The 24,113-nt window shown below is 35.4% G+C and overlaps 1 protein-coding gene across 1 annotated transcript in view; it reads right to left on the reverse strand.

Annotated features, from left to right (window-relative positions):
- Positions 1–2,293: 2,293 nt before the first annotated feature.
- The window catches only part of LOC108373855 (probable ubiquitin carboxyl-terminal hydrolase FAF), a gene marked incomplete at its 5' end in the record, with an annotated part of 29,193 nt that continues 7,373 nt past the window's right edge, over positions 2,294–24,113 (reverse strand). Inside the window, 11 exons of the mRNA XM_017629799.1 lie at positions 2,294–3,988; positions 16,586–16,735; positions 16,854–17,126; positions 17,193–17,763; positions 19,134–19,206; positions 19,342–19,528; positions 19,602–19,953; positions 20,055–20,164; positions 20,248–20,359; positions 20,423–20,731; positions 20,801–20,951. Of these exons, the coding sequence (XP_017485288.1) occupies positions 3,554–3,988; positions 16,586–16,735; positions 16,854–17,126; positions 17,193–17,763; positions 19,134–19,206; positions 19,342–19,528; positions 19,602–19,953; positions 20,055–20,164; positions 20,248–20,359; positions 20,423–20,731; positions 20,801–20,951 (2,723 nt within the window). The remainder of the gene's footprint in view (positions 3,989–16,585; positions 16,736–16,853; positions 17,127–17,192; positions 17,764–19,133; positions 19,207–19,341; positions 19,529–19,601; positions 19,954–20,054; positions 20,165–20,247; positions 20,360–20,422; positions 20,732–20,800; positions 20,952–24,113) is intronic.

Below are 24,113 nucleotides of genomic sequence, written 5' to 3' on the forward strand. Positions count from 1 at the left end.
CAATTTGTTGATCAATACAGTATTTTTTTTCGTCTGTATGCTAGCTCTTTATTTACTCTTTGTTTTGTATTTAATTCTTTATTTATAATTAAAAAAATCTAATATTTATATGTATAAATGAAAAGTAAAAAAATAAAAAATAATGCAAATGAGTGGACGTCCTTATCCGAATTCATTTGGTTTGCTCTATAAAAAACACATTTTCTTAATAAGTCCATCAACCTTCTTTTTGATTTATTTCCCCCCAGATGATTATAATTTTTCGCCGAGGCACACTCTACTCTTTTCACGAGTCTTTCTTGCCACATATGGATGAACAGAGGGGTCTCCCAGAATGTAAGGATAATTTTTTTGCGAAATCCAATTTGCCAAATACCCTTTATATATATATTTTTTTTTGCGCTTGCAAAACGTGGATAACGATAAACTGCGCCGACTAGAAGTTGAAGTTTCGGTTAAGTTGTACTGAGATTAGCACCATACCGTGTAATGTCACTTCTCACACTTAAGAAATTGGATTTATTATGTACATATGAACGATACCAATTGCTATTTAGAGGCCAATCGTAGAAAATCTGCGTTTTCACTTGGTGTTCACAGAAGTCTAGATGATGAGATTTCTCTAGAAAACCTACTTCTACATGTCCTTAAAACCATCCGATCTTTTGACGAAGCCAGACAGCAACTCCAGTCAGATGGTCCATGGCTTCGACGAAATTGCTCGCTAGAAAGCTGGGACGTTTTCTTCCCAGCGCGAGACTGGGAGTTTGCTGTGCGTACTGTTTGCGTAAGAAGCTTAATGTTCCGCTCCTCGAGCGATCGCCGAAGAGTGAGAGCGATATTTTTCGTCCAGAAGATGTGTTTAGTTCTCTAATGGGATGTTAATATGAATTTCCAAATGCTGTTTGGCTATAATAAAAACAGAGTTTGTCTAATTTGTATACACACATGTATTTTTGAAGATTTCAGCCAAGCCTTCCTATCAAATCAATCTTCAATCGAGTTCTAATGTACTTAGTTCTCTAAAATTTGTAACCAATTAATTAGTTAGTGAATTACACTAGTTATCTAATGTGGTAATCAAAAATTCTCTAACGGTAGTGACCGAGTTTGCTGGAGAAGCACTCAGACAGAGCCCCTGTAATATTGTATGGTGTGGATATTTCAGTACAAGTTCTTAGTCTAAACTAGAACTTCCAAGTCGACACGGGTTATTGTGAAGCTACAGCATTATATATTCTTTATTTAGGCTAAAGTGAATATGGAGGGCATGCGTATCGGATTTCGCAATAAACTACATTTGGACGAGTTCGCGCCATGCACTTTGACTTCATTTTGTATGCATGTATTTTTATATGTAGTATGTATGTGTGCATATATGGGAGTGTTTAATTTAATTTTTATTTTTTCTTCTTCAATTTGTTCTTCGCCTATGTAGTTACATATGTATGTATTTATGAATATTAATAATCATTTTGTTTTCATTTCATTGTTGAATCTTTTACGAACTCGCCTACTACTTCGCTATACTATACGTCGTACATACCACCGTCATTTTGTTGTTCAATTCATTTAAATTATGTATGTATAATTTTATTTTCATTTTTAATTCAACTTGTTTTATTCATTTTTCACATTAAATTTATCATATATTTCTATGTTTTATTTTTTAAATTTAATCATTTTTTTATATTGTTTTATTTATGTAACTCCTACTTCTGCAAGCGTAATAAATGTTTAGTTATTAGCTCATTTACATATATTATTTTCATGGTTTCGTTTTTATTTTGCTTTTACCTTGGTTACTTTTGTGTTTATAATGTCAGGAATTTAAAAATTATATAAAAACAAACAGGTATATTCTTTTTTGTTATAATAACATATGCATGTAAGTGTTTGTATGTATAAAAAAAGGAAAAGTGTATAGAAATCTAGCTATGTTTAGCACTAAAAACGCAGATAGAAACTTTAAATTAATTCATTAAAAATACAATACAACAAATCTAGCCAAGATGATTGCGCCCAACACCATGGCCATGGCAGCACAATGCAAATTTATCTCATCTACACACAAAATTAAAATTTGACAATTCATTTCGCTTTTATTTATGTATGTATGTATAATACGTCTTCCAATCATCAGTTCTGCAGTGTTTTCTGTTGCACAGCACATACATATAAACATAAACATTATATATAGTACATATCTATACATATATATATATATATATCGTTTAGTTTAGATTTTAGTTATATGTATTATTTCGATTGAGTTTGCATTATTTTTATTTTCTTTTTTATTTGCTTGGATAATAATTTAAAATTGTGTGAAGTAAATTTGCAATTAAATTAAATTTAATTGTTTGGTTTTTACCTTCACACCAAACGCAATTTCTTTTCTTTTTTTTCAATTCGCTTCCTCTACTCGCACGTCTCAACATTTCGCTTAGTTACCGTAAAGCATAGAAATTATTTTAGTTTCCTTTTCGCTTCAAGCAATGTGTTACTGTAGTGGTGTTGTTGTTGTTGTTGTTCGTGTATGTGTGTGTGTGCACTACAGCTCTCTAGTTTTTGTGTCATTCTTTTTTTTTATATTAATGTTTAATGCATAAGTGATTCATTTGCATATTTAGCTCATCATGCTTATCACTATCATCCATCAGTAAACTAATTTGGACTTATAACTTAGCTTAGACTTCTTTCTTTTACCGCCTCTTCTCATGTTCCTTCCTTCCACTCTGCGCTGCATAACAAACATTCATACATGTATGTATGTATGTATGTGCATGTATTATGCACTTTTATGCGTGTGCTTTTCTTTGTGGGCTTGTATGTATTAATTTTTTTTTTCCATTTAGTTCGTTTGAAAACCATATTTAAATATATTTAGTATGCAGTGCATGGCTGTTGCCGGTCTCTGCAGAGCCATCCAAAGCCTTCGCCGACTTTTATTACACACCACAGCTAAGTGCAATGTGAGCACTTAAAAGCCGTGCACACGCTGAGCACTTAGTTGTGTGCACGCCATAGTGAGTTCCATTGCATTGTATGAAATCTGCTTTTAGGCGCTTTAGCACGTTGAATGAACTAAGTGAGCTCACGAATCAGCGCATATTGCTGCCGCCAAGTTCCTCTGCCTCCTTTGCGATACTCGTCCAGCTTGCACCACCCAGGCTGTCAAACGCACAGCGGGCGGCATACCGCTTGCATCTTTTCTTTCTATCGCTTTGCTTACTTGCTGCCTGCCTGCCTTCATTTCGCTTTTCGCTTGATTTTGTTATTTGCAATATTTTCTTGTATTATTATTATCATAATGAATAAATTAAATTAATAATATTTGCATCTTTGTTTGTGTTGCCATTCGCACTGACGCTTCTTTGCTCCTCTATATATTTTATATGCATGTATGTTTGTATACATGTAGGGGTGTGTATTTGCTTCATAAATGTTGAAAGAACGCACGTCTTACGTAAATGTTTTCTCTCTTTTGCTTTCATTTTCTTGTTTATTTTTATATTTTCATTGTTTCTTAATTCATTTTTTTAAACTTCATCTACGTTATGCGCTGTTCTTCTGAGTTCAGTGTTGTTTTTGTTGTCATTTTATCGCTACTTTCCAATTTGTTGGCTGTCGTTGATGTTGCTACCGCTGTGAGGGTGTTTATTAGTGTTGTTGCTGTTGGTGTTACTGTTGCTGGCGTTGTGGTTGTAGCTGTTGCAATTATTGTATTTACAGGCAAACTGATTGAAATCGTTGTGGTTGATGTTGTTGTTGTTGTTGTTGTTGTTGTTAATGCTAACGTCACTACTGCTACTGCTGGTTGTTGGTGTTGCATAAGTGCCGGCGATATTATTGCCATTGTCTGCTGCTGCTGTTGGAGTTGCTGCTGTGTTGTCAGCACTGCTTGCTTGGAGTTTTCGATGTCTTGGCCAGTCATCATTGTCGTCATTGAAGTCATTGTCGTCTCACCAATGCCGCCGCTGGTGGACTGCACATTTACGTAAGCAATTAACAAAATATTTGCGTTTATCGCACGTGTTTGTTGTTGTAGTTTTAGTTGTTGAAACCACCATTCAGCGCGCAGCCGTTTGTGAAATGAGAGGGAAATAAGAATAAAATAGTTATATTTCACTGATGAATTTTTAGGCTTCAATGTTAATAATGTATTTAGTTGTTATTAATTTTTACAGCACAGCCAAATATTTACAAACAACTTTTTGCAACGAAACATCTAAATAAAAGCAATTACAACATGAATTCGAAATCAAGCATCGAACTTTTGGCAACACAAAACAATCTAGGCTTCAGAAAGGCTGACTTCTAAAACGTACTACTGCAAAGTATCGATACTTTTACTGCAAAATTTAACTTTTTTTTCTGTGGGCTCATGGGAATAGAACTGGATCATATTGTACCCCAAAAGCATAATTACACAGGCTAACAAAATTTTAATTTTTTTGAAGCAGAAACACTAATATCATTTCATTTTGGTGCACCGAATCCGAATCTTGGCGTAGGTTTTGAAGCTATCATAACCTAAAAGTGCAAAAAGCACTGTTTTTCGCCATATTTGAGGTTATGGAGTATGGCCATTTTTTTAACAATACCTCAAATACATATCTATGTATGTCGAATATGTTTTTTTGCACCCGAAATATGTATATACATATAAGTGCTTCTGCTTCTGCTTCTTGACCCTTGTAAATTTGTAAGTTTGGCCGAAAATATTATTACAAACATCGTTCAAATATATAGGAAACTTGTAAAACTTTTCCTTCGTTGTGCTTTCATGAGTGCATTTTCGTTCCATAGTTAATAAAATTAATGCATATTTAATATAATTTAATAGAAAATTATCAAATGCGTTTATGTCTATGCGTTTCAAAATACGATGCCATCTAATAAATTTTGCTGATGCGAACATTTCGACTTTTTGCGTATGCTTTTCAATTGACGTTTTCGAAGCCAGCCAAAGTGTTATTGACACAGCATAACTCCACAGGTAAGCAGGTCTAACACAATCGACTATGTATTTTATTTGCAACTCTAGCAAAAGTTAAAGGGGCATAGTGAATCAGTGAATTGGAAGCAGTGAAGTTTAGTGGACAAGAGCGGCATTGTGTGTGTGTGCGTGCGTGTTTAGGTGTGTATAAATGAGTGTGTGTGTGTTAAGCGTGACCAAGTGTCTAACAGGAGTGAAAGTTTTTTATTTTATATGTATTAGCTATTTATTATATAAATTTTTATCTTAAAAACGTGTTTCCATAAATAATAAATGCTTTCTTTGATGAGAATATAATGAATCTTATAATGAGAGTATTTGTAGGAGATTATAGAAATTCTTTCATTCTCTATTTAACCTACAGTTTTTTGTAAAGCTAAATATTTATTGAATCTTAAAAAGCTCCTGCAATTTTTCTCTGCTGGCCGATGGGAAAAAGCTTTATTATAGAACATTAAGAGAAAATTAGACAATGAAACAGGTTAAAAGCGATCCGTACGATAAGTCGAAAATAAAAATGTCGAAATTTAAATTTTTTTTAATGGGCCATTCCATTGTGACTGGCGGGACATTTTAGTCCAGAATGTGATCAATTGTGAATTTTTTAGCTATGTCGTCGGAACTTATACAACAGCGAAAGATATTTTTTAACATAACAGAAATACCAAACGATTTATTAATATTATTTTTAACCATCATTTGAATGAATGAGGCTGGTGGGACACTGAAAAGAACTCTATTTTACCCTTGTGCACTCAAAGATGAATGTTACAAAACACTTAAATTTTACGAAAGATGTTTTGGTGTTGGAAAATATGAATTATACGCTTTCGTTTTCAATAAAAATGAAGTTTATACAATCTTCACAGAAATATTAAAAAAATATTTAAAGTTGTGATGGTGGGACATCCCCTTGTGACTGGTGTAAAGTAATTATGCATGAAATAAAAATTTCTATAGACAAAAATTACAACTTCTTTCGATTTCTTTTTTTAATATTTTCCAACAGATTAATAAAATGTAGTCATTAAAAGAGAGGTTACTACCGAAATAGAGAGATAATTAGGGCATATTTAAATTAATCTCGCTTTCCTCTTTTCAATGGAATGGCCCTAATGTCAAAATCATAAACTCCTCCTGTACTCCAGAATTTAGTCAGAAATAGTCAGAAGTAGTCCGAACTGAAGATATTATAAATGTCAGTCCTAAATTACAGCGTGGCGACGAATAACTGTTACCCAGATTTTTTTGAGAAATAAAAGGGTCCTTTATAGATTTTGCGAAAAAAGTATTTTATTGTTAATTTGCCACAGAATTTAATTCAGTTGTATTAATTAGTTTTTAAATTTTAACCCTTATTTACATTTGCCAGCAGTGTAAACTTTGAGAGAAAAGTTCATTTGGCACGCATGCCTTCGTCGGTTAATTTAATCCATATCTTCTGTAACCATAAGGTAATTTTCTTCATTTTTAGTCCCTTATACTCCCCCTTTTGTCCAACATAAGGCCTCATACNAAATTGTTGCATATATTGTGAAAAATTTGCTGTGCCAATACTTTGCTCCGGCAGTGTACATATGTATGTATTTACCTTTTTCTTACAAAATGCTTTCAAAATTATTTTCAAATTTATTTGCGAAGTGATAAAAATAACACTTTTACACCGCATTTATTTTGGTGTTAATTTTATGCAAGTTGAGTCCATTATCTCCAGAAATAGTCAGAAATAGTCCGAAGTAGTCAGATTTAGTCCAAAAAGCGTGTCTTAATTTGAAAATGGCAGCAGAAATGAGAGAGCAACACTCAGTGAGAGTGACTCTCACTAACAAAAAAATGAATAGAAAATGGAAGGAAGCAAAAATAATTGATATAGTAAGTGTTTATTGTGCTTGTGCTTGTGTGAATGTGTTTTGTACATACACTTCTATTCTGATTTGACATTGGTTTTGTTTTTGCCATTATTTGGACTAAAAATTTGGTTTTTTGCGTTCCTATACTTTTTCCAGTTATTCTCTGTTAGTGAGCGCATTTTGCATTACGCTCTTGCATTTTGACACTTTTCAGATTTTAGTCAGAAAAGATAAGGAATGGACCTCACCAGAACGGCACCTGTATCAACATTTTCACTCTCTAAACATTTTCACTAGGCCTTAGGTACAATGAGGAACTATAAGGATAAGAGGATAATTTTCTAATCGCGTTCTGACGTTTCTAATGTGGACTTCGAAGTGAATGGGTGATAAGGATAATGCGATACACAATGACCTATGTACGGGGGTGGTCCCAAAAGTACCCGGCCTAACCTAGAGATGGCGGTAGTTGTTTGAAAAATATCACTGTTTTAAAAAGTACACAATATATAAAGCATATGTTTCAAGTTTGAAGACGCCACGTTGTTTAGTATATGATTGGCAGCCGGCAATAGAGAACGTTTTCAGTGAATTTGTGAAAATGGAGAAAATTTGTCATCGTTATGTGATACAATACTTTTATTCGAAAGGCATCAGCCCATCCAATATAAAAGCTGAAATAGATTCTACTTTGGACGGGTCTGCCCCTTCGTTTACAACAGTAAAATATTGGGAAGCCGAGTTTAAACGAGGCCGTACGAGCTGCCAAGACGAGCATCGCAGTGGTCGACCAAATGAGGTGGCGACTCCAGAAATGGTGAAGAAAATCCACAAAGCGGTAATAAATGATCGTCGACTGAAAGTGCGCGAGGTAGCAGATATAGTAGGCATTTCAAAAAGTACGGTACATCGCATATTATCTGTAAATTTGTAAACGAGAAAGCTGTGTCCAAGATGGGTGCCGCATTTGCTCACACTCGACCAAAAACAGTGTCGTGAAGAGGTTTCAATTGAGTGTTTAGCGAATTAATGTTTGAATTGCTACCTCAATCACCCTATTCGCCAGATTTAGCCCCCTCGAACTATTTTATGTTCCCCAACTTCAAGTAATGGCTCCGTGGTCAAAGATTTTCTAACGATGAAGAAATGATGTCGGCAGTTAACGGCTATAAATCCTTACGGTTTTTATAAAATAATCTCAATAGCCCTGTTCGCGTACGCACTATCCAGTACTAATTTTACTGGTTTTTACTGGATGTCGTTTTCGTACGCAAAAACTAGCAAAAGAGGGGAAATTGTGAGAGCAAAAATGACAGTTGAACTTGCAAGTTTTACTGGATTTTTACTGGATGAATTTTTACCAGCAACTATTTGCTAGTAAGAAAAACAGCTGATGGAATGATGCTTAATGTAATTCACATTAACAAAATAATTGTTTGTGGTGCTTTTAGAGTTGCAATTGACAAAATAAACCCATTTAAATATATAATAAGATGGAAAATACTAGTTTTCTAAGAAAATTGCAACGAAAAAAAAAATTAATCAGCTGTTCATAAAACTAGCAATTTTTTTGCTGGTTTTGCGTTTTCGTACTTTCTTGCATATATCACTCGTTGGGAGTAAATATTGGCTTACTCTCCGAAATTTGGTTACCGGCAAGTTGCTGGATATTTTTTGCTGGAGAATACGAAAACACAACTAATTTGACGAAAAACAACCTTTGTACTAAAAAAAAAAACTTTCCAAGGCGCAAGTTGATACTGATTGTGATAAACTGCAGGTGTAATTAAACGCAAACAGCAAATGGCGGCGAATCGATAGATGAAATGAACTAAAAAAAAAGAGCAAATTCAATGCAAACAATTCTGAAAAATGCTGAATAACGGCAACAAGTACTTGACACAAGCGCAATGAATGCTAGAAAAGCAATGTGTGTGTGTGAGTGTGCGCTGTTGCTTTATTGTTTTTGTGTTTGCAGTTGCAATTTGCATTTCGCATTTCGCATACAAAGCGAAAAAGAAATTTTAAATTTTAACTAACTTTTCTAAAGTAAATTATACTAAACGGCTTGAACTGTTACCGCGTTGCTGTTGGTGTTGTTGTAGCTGTTGTTGTTGATGTTGTTGTAGCTGCTGTTGGTGATGTTTACTAATTCCCACGGTACGCTAACAGTGTTTGTGACAAAAGAGAAATGTGATTTTCGTGTTTTTTTTTTTTTTGTTTGTTTTGTTTGTTATGTAGTATATGGCACAGTGTACAAAGTGTAATTTTGGGCAGGACGTAGAGGTAGAATGTAAGAATAGAACAGCCAAAACAATTAAGGTCAGACAAGTTTAGATCAAAATGTATGAGTTGCACATATTGTTATTATGTAATATGGTTTTATAAAATAATTACAAGGTTTTAAACGCATTTCGGGTTCTGTTCATTTTACACTGGGATTTTGAGTTGACCAAACAATATGAAATATCCTAATATGCATGTTAAATACTTTTGATTTGTTAAATGCTTGGGGACTCTTAACAGCAATCATACTTCTTAAAAGTTATTTATGCATCAAAGGTGGAACACTAGTGTTAATTATATTTAATTTTCAATTCAATAAGAACTCCTAAGTAAAAACGAAGCTGGAGCAGAACTAAACATGTTAACATAAAAATAAATGGCTGAAGAGAAAACAAATTAAATAGACTTCGAAAGTAGAAAAATTAAATACCCAATTAACTGAAGTCGGAAATAGTATACGCGAGTTAAAAAAATGCATCAATGGTTATACATACATATGTATATGTACATTAAGGCGGGTCAATTTGTATGCGAGAGTTTTTCAACTAAGAGCGTATAGCACAGAAGGGTTCTACGAAGAAACCATGGGTCTTAAATCAATTTCATGTTTTCCAAATTGCGAAAATAGGTTACTCAGCATTTTGCGTATTTTCGTAAAGAAGTGCTTATTAATTTTATATAAAAAACAACATGCTATAAGGGGTTTTTGGTATAAGGAATTCATTTAGGCACATTTCTTTCTCTTAAAACTTCAACCAGAGGGCGCAACAGTGAAAATGTTTCAATTTCAAAATTTCGCAATTTGGCAAACTCCAAAATGATTTTAGAGCCATGGTTTCTTTGTCAAATTTGCTTAGGATAAAACGTAGTCCTATGCTATACGCGCATAGTCAAAAAAATTTACCCGCCCTTATGTACGTAGATACATATCCGAGGGGTGCTGCGTAAATATCGTAAACTACATTATAAGCAAGGGGAACCTATTTCAAATATTTTCGATATTACGCTCAATGAGGCTTAGGACCGTTTTCTCAAATAGCTTTTACAATTTACATATATTTACATTTTTAGAACAAAATTTGTGTTTAAACGGCAGATAAATTTGAGAAGCTAATTAAGAAAATGGCCCTTAATGTGATAAATTTTTGTAGTCGTAATTGGGCGGAATTTTCGCATTTCTGAAATGTTCGGTTACATTTCAAAAATTTGCAAAATATTGCTCTCTGTACCAAGAGCACTAACTGTACGGAGTTTGGTGATAAATCGGTCACCAAAATACAAATATGCATGCAGTCGTAAGTGAGCGGTGCCACGCCAATTTTCCAAAACTTTGCAATATTCTCATTTATTGCTAAAATATTATTACATACGTCGATTTTGAGTGATGAAGCTTCTTTAATTACTGGTTTATCGCAGTTTTCGTATTTCTAAAAATTAACGTTACATTTGGGGTGGGCGTGATTGATGTCGGATTTAAATAATTTGCATCACTCTAAAACGGCTCACGGCACACCAATTACCTAATTCGCTCTCTCATTCGTAATTCTCACTCCAATTACCTTTCGAATTACGTAATTCTCGATACAAAATTTTGAGAGCAAATTAACTCAATTGTTGGTAATTCAGATCCAATTAGCATTCGAATTACGAACAAATCGGTGCCGTCTCCAATTTTTATCGGAAATTTATCGAAACTAGCTCACAAATCAAAACTTGTATAAGCAATATTCGTACCGAGTTTATTGGAGGTTGGTGAAGCGGCTACTGTGGCCGGCACCACACCCCTTTTCCAAACATTTTTAATTGTCTTATTCTATACCCAATTTCTATTTCAAATTCAAACTTTCAACTATTTTAATCCAGTATTTACGGAAATATCGTAGTGTTGCATTTTTCGAAAATACCGTTATATGGGAGGTGGATGTGTCCAATAAACACCAAAAAAATATTTCTCCAACCTTGGAGAAATTCATAGTTCTTAAGTTGATATCCAACTTCATTCACCAACTCATCTCTAGCCGACGCGCAGATACGTAGAAAGTGATAAAGAAACGAATTTTTAATTATCAAGTGAAAAGCGAAAGCTATATAAAGAGGAAAATTACCAACAAAAAGTAAATAATCTTCAAAGTATCCTGAAATAATCTTGAAATAAAATAAAAGGCTAAGTATTTAAATCAAGTGGCAAAATTACTGTGGGACTGTATACTGTGAAGTGAATTATTGTAATACGATATTGATTAACTACATAATATAAAAGGAGTAATAAAATGAAAAATTAATATTCAAATTCATCTATGTATGTCGTTTCAATCAAAAAGGAATAAGATATTTTACTATTTCAATTTCAGTATTTCAATGATATGTTTGAGGCCAATTGGAGAATTACATTGGAGTTCAAGTTGAGAATTAGCATTTTCTCAACTTGAGAAACAGTCCGTTTTTCATACAAAGAAAAAAGCCATTTTTGTTGAGAACGCTATGATCCTCCACTTGAGGTACTGTTGAGAAACAATGTTGGGGATTTGAGAAATACTTTAGTTCTCAACTTAACCTCAAGTTGAGCTCAAATCTTAATGTTTGTTGGGTGGTTACCGTTGGATTTGGCTCATTTCAATACCGACCCACCTTGGGTAAAGGCAACCTTTATAGCAAATTTGGTTGAGATATTATCTCAATTTTTGCTCGAGTTATCATATACACGGACGGACATATAATAATGGCTTAATCGATTTCAGTCTTTAAGCTGTTACAAATAACCTTTATGCGAACGAAGTTATAATACCCTTGTAATATATTTGTTGTAATCCTTACTATCATTGTGCCCTTAATTTTTAGTGTAATTTACAGCACGCGACAAAAGATAGCACATCAACATTTTTACCAGTTTTGACTACTTTCATCTTGCTTTTTTAAGGTCAATTAATTTTTTATTAAAGTTCAGCTCCTTATCTAGCAAAACCCATATAAGTCCAAATCTCAAACTTTGTACACATTTTTTTTTTTTTATTGAGCTTGAGGCCATTTTTAATGAAAAACTATTGTGGAAAAGCAACAATAATTTATAAAAATTGTAGAAGTGATAACTATTTCGGATATCACCACACCTCCTCATCAGACTTCTTCAGCGGGATTCGATCCAACGACGATCCAAAAGTTATTCTAGAAATTAAAATTGAAATGCTTGGAGTTGGGATGAAAAGTTTGCGGAATTTATATGGTACCAGCGTACCCGGCGAATTTCGTCCCGCCCAAAATTAATTTTTCGTTAGAACATTTTGGTACAACACTTTCACCAACTACTTATTCACTTAATGACTTCCAGTGGCAGATTCATCTGGTCTGATTATGGTTTTGTGGTCGTCAGAAGGCATAGCATTCATTGCCATTTTAAATAAACTAACCAATGCGTTGTATCCGTAACGAAGTTTTTGCAATTTTCCAATCATCTGGCGTTTCATAGCACAGTTAGACGCAAAACATCGATCAATTTCGATATCAGAGTTGCCAACGAAATAAATTTGTTTTAGTTGTTAAGGTGGTTGTTCCTCTTGAGGGCGTCCTGCATAAATTCGCGACGCATGCACTCAAAGCTGTTCATTAGCTTGGGCGCGTTGCTGAGGTTTTTAATTTGCACTGAGGTTGCGGTTGCGTGAGGCAATGCTTAATATTCTGATAGGAGAATGGGTTACGAACACTGAGGGTTGGTTTCTCCAACCCAACTTAACTTAGTTATAGTCACTTATATGAATTTCCCCTTGGTACAGAGGGTTCTTGCACTTTTTATAGTGATTTGGAAATTGTGCTTTAGCGAAAAAAAAAATGGAATAACACGATAACACTTTCGTGCGATGATTTTATACGACTTTCGACGTGGATTACCAAAACAAGAGGACATTGATCAACCTGCTTGCACTCTTGGCAATGAAACACGACCAAAAGAAGGCCACTGTTTGTCGATGGTTTAATGAACTCAAAAAATTTCACAATCGGTTAAAAAACGGATCGTATGAATTGGAGCAAACAAATATTGTAGAAATTCGATTTCGGTGCGTTAAATACCGTTTATAGCCTTTACATACATAAGTAGACAGCGAGTGATGGATTGTGTGCGTCTTTCAAAGTGAAACTAGCAAAAAAAAAAAAAGAGAAACGGAAAACGATCGATTCTGAATCAAAAGTCTTCGGCCAAATAAAAAAAAAAAAATCTCAAGAGGGCGAATCATTTTGACAGTGCCAGAACNTTGGTTTCTCCAACCCAACTTAACTTAGTTATAGTCACTTATATGATATTCCCCTTGGTACAGAGGGTGCGATGATTTTATACGACTTTCGATGTGGATTACCAAAACAAGAGGACATTGATCAACCTGCTTGCACTCTTGGCAATGAAACACGACCAAAAGAAGCCACTGTTTGTCGATGGTTTATTGAACTCAAAAAATTTCACAATCGGTTAAAAAACGGATCGTATGAATTGGAGCAAACAAATATTATAGAAATTCGATTTCGGTGCGTTAAATACCGTTTATAGCCTTTACATACATAAGTAGACAGCGAATGATGGATTGTGTGCGTCTTTCAAAGTGAAACTAGCAAAAAAACAGAGAAACGGAAAACGATCAATTCTGAATCAAAAGTCTTCGGCCAAATAAAAAAAAAATCTCAAGAGGGCGAATCATTTTGACAGTGCCAGAACTCACATATCTGCTACAATTGGCCGTATTAATTTGACACAGAAAAACTAGCGCTTTTCCTTACTAGACGCGAGATTTTCGAAGCAACCTTCGTATTTGCGCATATTTAAAAACCAAATAAAATTCCTATGCTAAACAAAAATCAAATCAAAAATCTCCAATGCTTAACCCTTTCAAGACCATAGGCTAATAAGTAAAAAAAATATGTCGAAACATATTTTTAATTAAAAAATATTTATTTTCTGTTTAAAAAAATTGCAGTACATTGGTATATGTCTAAACTCGATAAGTAAATTACTCGAGTAAGTCCAGGTAAATTGTGGGTTCGAATCGTCACATACGATACGAAAGAACATTACGTGATACGTCAGGCGGTATAAGCTGAACGGGACAAAGTGAACGTTCAAGTATGTCATAATCCGAAAAATTTGTTTTTACGTGACGAGTAGTACGATATCGTATGTAACGATTCGAGCCCTGGTCGACACTCATACTACGAAATAGTGTGAATGGAAGGAAAAGTGCAAACAAAGGGCCGTAGCATAAAAATTAAGCAATTGCTGTTTCTTGAAATTTCATACCTTTCACTTAAATTTTTTGGCCCAATGCACCAAAGCGCACTCAGCGGCCAGAAAGGCCTTTTTATGGTATAAATATTTGCATCTAAATCAACCTTAACTGTTTTAAAAGCTGCTAAGCGTTCATCAACTTCAATTGGAAATAACGCTTAAAATCGCCGACCTGGGAAAATTGAGAAATTACTTTTCTATATACATCATCAATTCACCAGCCGACTGCCGAACAGTATTATCGATGGTATTGTGGGTGCGGATTTCTCGTTCATTTTGCTATCGTGAATGGTTATAGTGGCTCATCTATCTACAAAGTTTAATTTTCTTTCTTAATGCAATCATTACATTTCAGCTAAACTAACCCCAGCGGTTACAGTATAGTTGTTGAAGCTCCTTTTTGGAGCAACGAGTTTAACGTGTGTTCCATAAACCTAAATCCTACTGCTGGAATAGTCCACTCTCCCCAAAAAAATAGATCTTTGCTTTTCGTTTCTCATCTGCTCTCTATTTAACGTATATCGAAACTTCCAAAACTTGAAACAAATCCGTCCAAACTAGGGAAACTGTAGATTGGCCAAGCCCGATATTGCTATAGTTTCCTAAAGTTATTTGATATTATATATGAAAAACAGAAATGTAAAGTCACTGTAAGTAAGCTTTAGTGGTGATATTGATGTCTTTCTCACGCCAGTTTCTATTGGAAGTGGTTTCCCAACAGTGTCAGCAAAAAAGTAAACACAGCTTTCGATAAACGAAATCTAAAAACAAATATGCTAAAATCGATTTTGCTATTAGTAAATTCTTTAATTAATAGTACATAAATTGGTTTTTGCAACTCTAAAGGATTAGACGAATGACTCAACTTCCTCCTCGCTTTTGCTATCTCCATTAATCTAGCATCTTCAACATCCTTCACAACATCATTAAACTACAACTAAACACCACCCATTTGTATAATTTATTTGCTCCAACCAATTATTTTAAAATTAAGGTTAATCAAACAGCCGGCAAATTCACGTAATTTTCTAATCGCTTGTTTGCTGAATGAGCGTCATAGCCCAAAGATCAAATAACGCGATAAAAGACGCTTTAAAGTTTTTACTATTGAAAAAATATAATAACTAAAAAACAATAACATTTATAATCATGAAATTGAATCCAGTGAATAAATCTGTCATCAAACTAGGTCCTGAAAGGGTTAATGTGTGAGGTGGAAATAAAGTTAGCAGGTCTTAAGCTTAAAATAATGAATATAACTGAAACTGAAAATTAAATAAACGAGTCAAAAACATTAGACTCATTTTTGATTGAAACCACGACCTTGCATTCGTTCGTGATTTATACCAGAAGAGATGCCTTATTCGAGTTCACAGCGCAGCATCACATTTTATATCGCGTGAGTGTTTGTATGTATTTAAAATCACTCTACAAACACAATACTTTGCTGCATTTCCACTTGGCATTAAATGGCAAAAATTTTAATGACAGAGTGGGGTATTAAAAATATACGTGTCATTACATTAAAAAAAAAGTCATTAAATTAATTTCCGTTCTTTGAATGCCTCCAATTTTTTGTCATTTCGACGCTAGTGGAAATTGGGCATTATAGTAGAGTATTTCATGGTCTAATAATTAGCAAAACATTGTTTGTTAAAATTATTGTTAAAATCAGTTTTAACAACTACTACACACATTCACTCAATACCCAAAACAATGTGTAAACAAATAAATACCGATAAGTAACAGATAAGAAACTTCATTTATATAAAAATAAACAAAGATTAAATCATACNTTCATTTCGACGCTAGTGAAAATTGGGCATTATAGTAGAGTATTTCATGGTCTAATAATTAGCAAAACATTTGGGTATAAATTCTAAACCTATTGTTAAAATCAGTTTTAACAACTACTACACACATTCACTCAATACCCAAAACAATGTGTAAACAAATAAATACCGATAAGTAACAGATAAGAAACTTCATTTATATAAAAATAAACAAAGATTAAATCATACTCAACATAAACAATCGCAAAACACAATCGAAACAAATACACTAGTAGAATAGATACGCTTTAGAAAATGCTTAAAAATCTCATTTACCCGCTGCTCTGGTATGCTTAGGAGTGTACGAGTACATTAGAAATGCTACTGTCGACTTTTAGGGGGGAATTACCGTTTTTGGAGAGAGTGCCAGCTGCTTCACGTTCGCCGTCAAGCCATTGATATTCGCATCTGTTGCGGCTTGCTGTGGTTCAGTGCTATTTACAGCTGTCACAACACTACTGCTAGTTCCGCCGCCAACACCAATGCCGACGCCGACGCCAACACCACTTCCACTGCTTGTGGTAGAAGTGGTCGTAGTTGTTGCTGTTTGACTATCAACCGAAAACGTATTCGCAGCAGACCAGTCAATGGTGCAACCCGGAGCCATGCCCACAATNGACGCCAACACCACTTCCACTGCTTGTGGTAGAAGTGGTCGTAGTTGTTGCTGTTTGACTATCAACCGAAAATGTATTCGCAGCAGACCAGTCAATGGTGCAACCCGGAGCCATGCCCACAATAAACGGTTTGTGTGCTGGACTTGCCGGTACTGTATCACTTGTAAGCGCATCACCCACGGCGGGTGTCTGCAGGGTTTGTGTAATTTGTTGTTGCTGTCGTTGCGTCTCATCGGTTGGCTCGATATCCGACTCGTTGGTCTCTTCTTGTTCCTATAAAATAATAAATTAATACCAGTCTTTTTAGTGAGTATGTATAATGTGCTTCAATAAATTTACCTCTTCAGGGCATAATTCATACGCCATGGACCATGTATTCTTGGCAGATTGTGAACGTTCGAGCATGTAGCCATTTGTGTTGTCATTGCTCTGTGCGGGTGGTGACCACGAATATGAATTGTATTGACAACTACGTTGCCGTTCCAATTCATCTTGCAACCATTCCACTGCCATGGTCCAGTGCCGTGCGATACTGGCGTTCGAGTTCAGCATCTGTAGGGCCACCTGTGATTTGTGGAATAGTTGTGTAAGGCATTTGATTATTTGGTATGCGCGCTTTTGATAATGTGTCTTTGTGCGCTGTATCGTCTCCAGCAAGCCTTCGCGCTCCTCCGCTACACCGTTGAGCGCATTATGTATGCGATGATGTTGCCACGAATCCTCGATTAGTAATATATGCAGCAACAGTTCGGTGTGATGGCGCATATCGTGGCAATAAGCGAAACCGCATTGCCACAGCAGTTCTGTTAGTACGGCACGTGAGAAATGTGGATTTTCCCAGCTGCAGTACTGTAGTAGCTTGATACCTTCCTCACCAACAGCTGTGTCCTCTATTAGCTTCTTAATGTAACTGTTAATGAATGAAAAGAAAAAAAATAATAGAAATTCAAACTAAACAAGTAACAAAGTCTAAGTTCGGCCGGAACCGAACATTAAATACCCGGCACAAGTAGTAAATATATGTTTTCAACTTTCCGAAAGCTACGGCTACATGGCAAGCCGCGGGTGTGTCAATTTTGAGTAAATTAGCGTCCTTAAATTTCGAAATATTGAAATTTCAAGCATTTCTGAAATTTACCGTTATATGAAAAGCGGCCGTAATTTTAGTCCGATTTCAAGAAATTTCAACGTTTTGATTTTATGTGGCAAGCACAATAACCATTCCGGATTTGGTACAAATTGGTTGAACGGTTACCGAGATACATATGTACATATATGTGATCATAAGTGGACGGTGCCATGCCCATTTTCCAAAATTTTATCATAAACGTATTTCTTGGTAAAGCATCAATTTAGAATAAATTAGCGTTAATATTTACTGATTTGTCGAAAATTTCGGATTTCTCTAAATTACCGTTATATGGGATGTGGGCGTAGTTATTGTCGAATTTTAAAAATTTTCGGCCATTTGGTATGCTTTACCAAGGCCAACCAACAACTGTGCCAAGTTTGGAAGAAATTTGTGCAGCGGTTACCAAGATATACACATGTAAACATAAGTGAGCGTGGCTACGCCCATTTTCCAAAAATTTATAATATTCTTATATCAATTTTTAGCGAATTATCTTCAGTAGTTACTAAAATACGGCAGTTTTCGTATTTCTGAAAATTACCGTTATATGGGTGGTAGGCGTGGTTATTGTCCGATTTCGCCCATTTTCAATANAGCGTGGCTACGCCCATTTTCCAAAAATTTATAATATTCTTATAAATATCAATTTTTAGTGAATTATCTTCAGTAGTTACTAAAATACGGCAGTTTTCGTATTTCTGAAAATTACCGTTATATGGGAGGTAGGCGTGGTTATTGTCCGATTTCGCCCATTTTCAATACCATCCGTCCTACGAAAGAAGTGCGCGTACCGAGTTTCGTTAAGACATTTCAATTTTTACTCGAGTTATCGTAAGCACAGACGGGCGGAGAGACGGATGGACGGACAGACAGTCACCACTTATTCGATTTCTCTTTTCATTCTCATCATTTTTGTATACATTCGTCTATATCTATCTCGATTCGTTTTGCCTGTTACAAACANTGGACGGACAGACAGTCACCACTTATTCGATTTCTCTTTTCATTCTCACCATTTATGTATACATTCGTCTATATCTATCTCGATTCGTTTTGCCTGTTACAAACAACCGTTATGTAAACAAAGTTATAATACCCTTGTGCACAAGTGCGCGCGGGTATAAAAACTATCACAGTGTTTCACATACCCGGTACGATTAAAGAGTATGTCCGCACATTCTGGCGATAATGGCATGAGTTCCTCGCGCCTTATATTTGGATCTTTATATGGATTCTCAAGAGGTTGTGCATTTTGATTCGAATTCTGGCACTNCTTCACATACCCGGTACGATTAAAGAGTATGTCCGCACATTCTGGCGATAATGGAATGAGCTCCTCGCGCCTTATATTTGGATCTTTATATGGATTCTCAAGAGGTTGTGCATTTTGATTCGAATTCTGGCACTTGTCAGAGATATCGCTGCAACGTATTAAATGCGAAACTACCTGATGCAACTTGCTCAGTTCGGGATACTGGTATTTTATCGATGGACCAGGACCTTCATCCAAAGCGACTTGCATGAATATAAAGGGCACATTCAACTGCAAAAGTATGGTGGAAAATATGCATTTTAACTGAAATTCAATTTTGAATAAAATGCAATGATTTACACACCTTCAACAACTGCTGCTTTTCTGGTATACCCAAGCCCACGTACATGCTGAATAAACTAAAGTAGTGTGGCAAATGCTTGCCATAATCGACAGCCTCACACTTCAGCAGTTCCAATACGCTAATCAAAATCTGTTCACACAGATTGCTGCCTTCGTAGCCAGCCAGCGGCTCGTCGGCTATAGCAAAGTGGCAGAAGAAAACTACCAACTTTACAAATACAGTGCGTACCTCCGGTGATGGAGCCATTAAGATATATTCGCCGAGACGAGACGCAGGATTGAGAAGCGCATTATTTGCAAACCATTTGCGCACCAATGAGGAGAAGCGAATGTGATGTGATAGTGTATCATACCTGAAGAACAAAAATATATAAATTAGCTCAACTTCAATTATCGTAAAATTCTGGAAGAGCATAATCGAAGATAAACCTTACCAATTCTCAAGTAAACCTACCATTCTATAACAGGTCCACGCAGCGATTTTTTCGTTCTAAAACCTGTGTGGAATAAGAATTGCGATGCTAATTGCACACCCAACAATGAAAGTTCTTCAGCAGCTGGTGTCTGCGTTGAAAATTAGAAGAAGAATTAGTATTTCAACATACGTACATACAATATACATTGGTAAATGACGCAAATAAACACACCATTTTATCGGGACGTGTTGAAGGAATACTGCAGCTAACTAATTTCTTAATGAAATTGAAGAATTCCACAGAGAATATGCTCTTTGAGTGTAAAAATCGTATATTTTGATGGCTATTTGAAGGAGACAAAGTCTTTTATTTCACATACAAATAATTGGCATAACACTTTACTTACCGTACACTGCGCTCGATCGGCTTTGGCAGCGGCAATACGAAATTGCGACTTTCTGCCAATGACAATTGCTCCACACAAGGTTCAAATTGTACAGGCTTTTGATCGTAACGTGTATAGAACAGCATATATGCATTCCACCATCGCTTTTGACGTCTGTATTGCATGCGCTTCAAATTATTATCATAAATCTCGCCCATGTAATCACCGCCAAAGCATTGTGCTTTCAACTCTTCATCCTCGTGCATTTTGCATTCGCTCACCTCACCATCGTCGAATTTATACCATTGCTCCTTACCAGTGGAGGGATTCCTAAAGACACGGCAATTGATCATGTTAAAAACTATCTTTATTTTAAGAAAATTTTATAAAATAGCTTACTTAGAAAGTATGTAACTAAAGTAATGGCCACCGGAGGCCTGTCCGCTATGTACCACAATGCCAGTTAACTCATATTTGGTAGTTTCGCCATTTGATTGGCAATTATCGCCCACCTCGACGACTTCACCCTCCAGTTTGGCTAAGCCAGATACTAAAAGAAGAGGAAGAGAAAAAAAAAATAGGTTATAATTATAATCGAATTCTTTGTTTACAAGGAATAACAGATTAAGTCTAAAAACAGAATTCCTGAAATTGCTCTGAAAAGGTTGGAACGTTTTGCTTTTTATGTGGCAAGCACAATAATCATACCGAGTTTGGTACAAATTGATTGAACGGTTACCGAGATACACATTCATTTGTGTGTGGTCATAAGTTGGCGATGACACGCCCATTTTCCAAAATTATATAAGTAACTAATTTTTTCCTACTTTTACTTTTTTATTGCAAACATCAATTTTGAATAAATTAGCATCCATGTTTACTGATTTATTGAAGACTAGCCAATGCCTAAAGTAAACATCTTTAGTTTAAATTGAAACGACTAAAGAGCACAATCCTTCTCACACATAGGCCAAGAATAGTAGCGCTGTGATACCACATGGAATACTTTCGATGTAATGAGTTTTATTTATTTTTTTTTCTATCTTCATCCCAACCTCTACTCTTCGTTCTAATTACATTTATGTTATTCTGTTTCGTTATCTTTATTTTTCCTTTATTCATATGATGTCATATAATGTAAATCAATAATATATCGATAACAAGAGCGATTTACTAATTGATAGTAGCATCGATAACAAAATCGATAAAACTATCGGTAACATAATCGATAGTAACCTCGATAACAAAGTCGATAAAAATATCGATTATATAATCTATGAAATTATCGATAACAAAATCGATAAAAATTTTTATAACAAAATCCATAAAAAGTATCGATAACAAAATCAATAGAAATATCAATAACAAAATCTATAAAAATATCGATAACAAAATTTATTAAAAATATTAACGAAATCGATATCGATTATTTTATATCGATACCAAAATCGATTAAAATATCAATAAAATATCGGTAAATATATCGATAACCAAATTGATTTTTATGTCGGTAAAAATATCGATAAGTGCATCGAAACAATATTGATAAGTGCATCGAAACAATATCGATAAAAAGATACGACAAATATAACGTAAATTCCGAAATAGTCTCGAAAATCTCGAAATAGTCGCGAAAATAGTCTTGAAAATCCTGATTTAAGGCGCTAGCAGTCACCGAGGTGTACGTATGCCGTATCTGCTTGACGTACACATGCAGTACACGTCACACGTAACCGTCGCACGTAAACGATGGTGAGTTTTCATTTACATGGCGCTCTCATAAGTTTGATCGTGTCAGCTGACACGTTAACCTACGTTTATGTAAGTGAGTGTGGGCACTTTTAGTCCCGGGAATACCGAAAATCTTTAAAATCCCGAAATAATTATCAGACTGAGTCTCTGTGTCTATCTATGTCCTTTTCTTTATAATTACCTTTCTATTAATCTTCCTTCCTCTATCTTAATCTTCACTTTTATCGGTATTCTCATCCTCATCTTTTTCTTATTATTTATTTTTATTTTTACCTTTATGTTTATTATTTTTTTCATCTACATACATACGTATGTATGTATATATTACCCTTTACCTTTTATTTTAATTTCACTTGCTCATCATTTTTGTCTTTATTCTCACGCATATTTGTTTTTTTTTTTNCCCCTTTACCTTTTATTTTAATTTCACTTGCTCATCATTTTTGTCTTTATTCTCACGCATATGTTTTTTTTTTTTATTTTTACCTTTGCCTTTAACCTTTTATTCATCTATGTACGTACCAGCGTAGCCAACTCATTCTTCAACTTCTAGGCTTGACAGCGATTAATGATTTGGTTAGATTAATTGATTATTTTTATCCAATTTACGATTTGGTTGTATCGTAGTTTTGTTTTTCATTAATCGATAGCTTCAAAAGAGTGAGTTTTTAAAAAATTAATTCTTGCNACGTACCAGGGTAGCCAACTCATTCTACAACTTCTAGGCTTGACAGCGATTAATCATTTGGTTAGATTAATTGATTATTTTTATCCAATTTACGATTTGGTTGTATCGTAGTTTTGTTTTTCATTAATCGATAGCTTCAAAAGAGTGAGTTTTTAAAAAATTAATTCTTGCAGTGAGGATATTGTTGAAGTCAATTTCAGAGAGTATGAAAAAAAAACTCCCAAATTCTCTCTAGAGTAGAGAATCTTGCAAATTTCTGCAATTTCTGAATTTGGAAGTTTCACTGCCAGCTGGCGTCACGGTTGCGTTTCAAATATAATCAGTCTCATTACGTAAGTCGTAAATTAGATTAAATTGTACGACTCGACAACATTGGCATTGCCTACTGTCGGGCTGAAATATGTAAACGACGAAAATCCTCGAAAACTATGCAGTGCTGCCAAGTTTTCCCGATTTAATACACTAGTCGAGTGGAAATTTTAAGCAATGACGTGAAATTTGCGATACGATTGGACTCTCGAAAAACGAGTTGCATTCGACACGACTTTCGCAACGAGGCTGAATACATTTTTATAGAATGGTGGTGTGGTGCGCGGGCCAGAGCATACTCGGAACTGGCACCAGGCAAGGCAAACACCTCACCTGATGTCACGTTTCCATAAACAAGTATTCTTATCCCACCGGAGTTGGAGCCGAATGTATGTGAGGGAAGGGAAAGATGCGCGGGAGTTGAACTGTCTTGGATGCTTGCTGTTGTAGCGCCGACCCAACCCTGCCTGTTTAACCTGCTGCAGTATCCAGAGCTAAGTTGGGCTACGGTGGTGCGAGTTTCTCGAGGCAGACAAAGCTCTGTCTCGTCAGGTGACTGTGCTCCCAAGACGGCATTCACAGAGTTCCGGAGTCAATGCAAGTCCGACTCCCTGTGAATGTCGTTTATGGCTTGTCGGGTTCAAAGGTTGTTTTATGAACCTCAAGACTTCGTCCGTTGGTTCGTATAGGTGCCTTGTAGCGTGCCTAGGCGAGGGGGCGAGGGCTATGCTGCAAGCAGGTGTCTGTTCGGGTGCCCACGTCTGTGATGCCCTACTAGAAACTGCTTACTGAGCATTTGAGCGTCGTCGTGACGGTGGTGCCATGGCGATATCAGAACTCATCCAGTTGCGGGCCGGAGAATGTTCGGAGAGGTAAACGTTTACCTCCGATTCCATTCACGGACGCCATTGTCGAACAGTCGTCAGCGTAAGAGACTCCCACTGGTGGTAGAGAGATCTTCTA

The sequence above is a fragment of the Rhagoletis zephyria genome, unplaced genomic scaffold (assembly GCF_001687245.7).
Source record: "Rhagoletis zephyria isolate East Lansing unplaced genomic scaffold, Rhagoletis_zephyria_1.1 Rzeph_scaffold_07085, whole genome shotgun sequence".
Classification (NCBI taxonomy): domain Eukaryota; kingdom Metazoa; phylum Arthropoda; class Insecta; order Diptera; family Tephritidae; genus Rhagoletis; species Rhagoletis zephyria.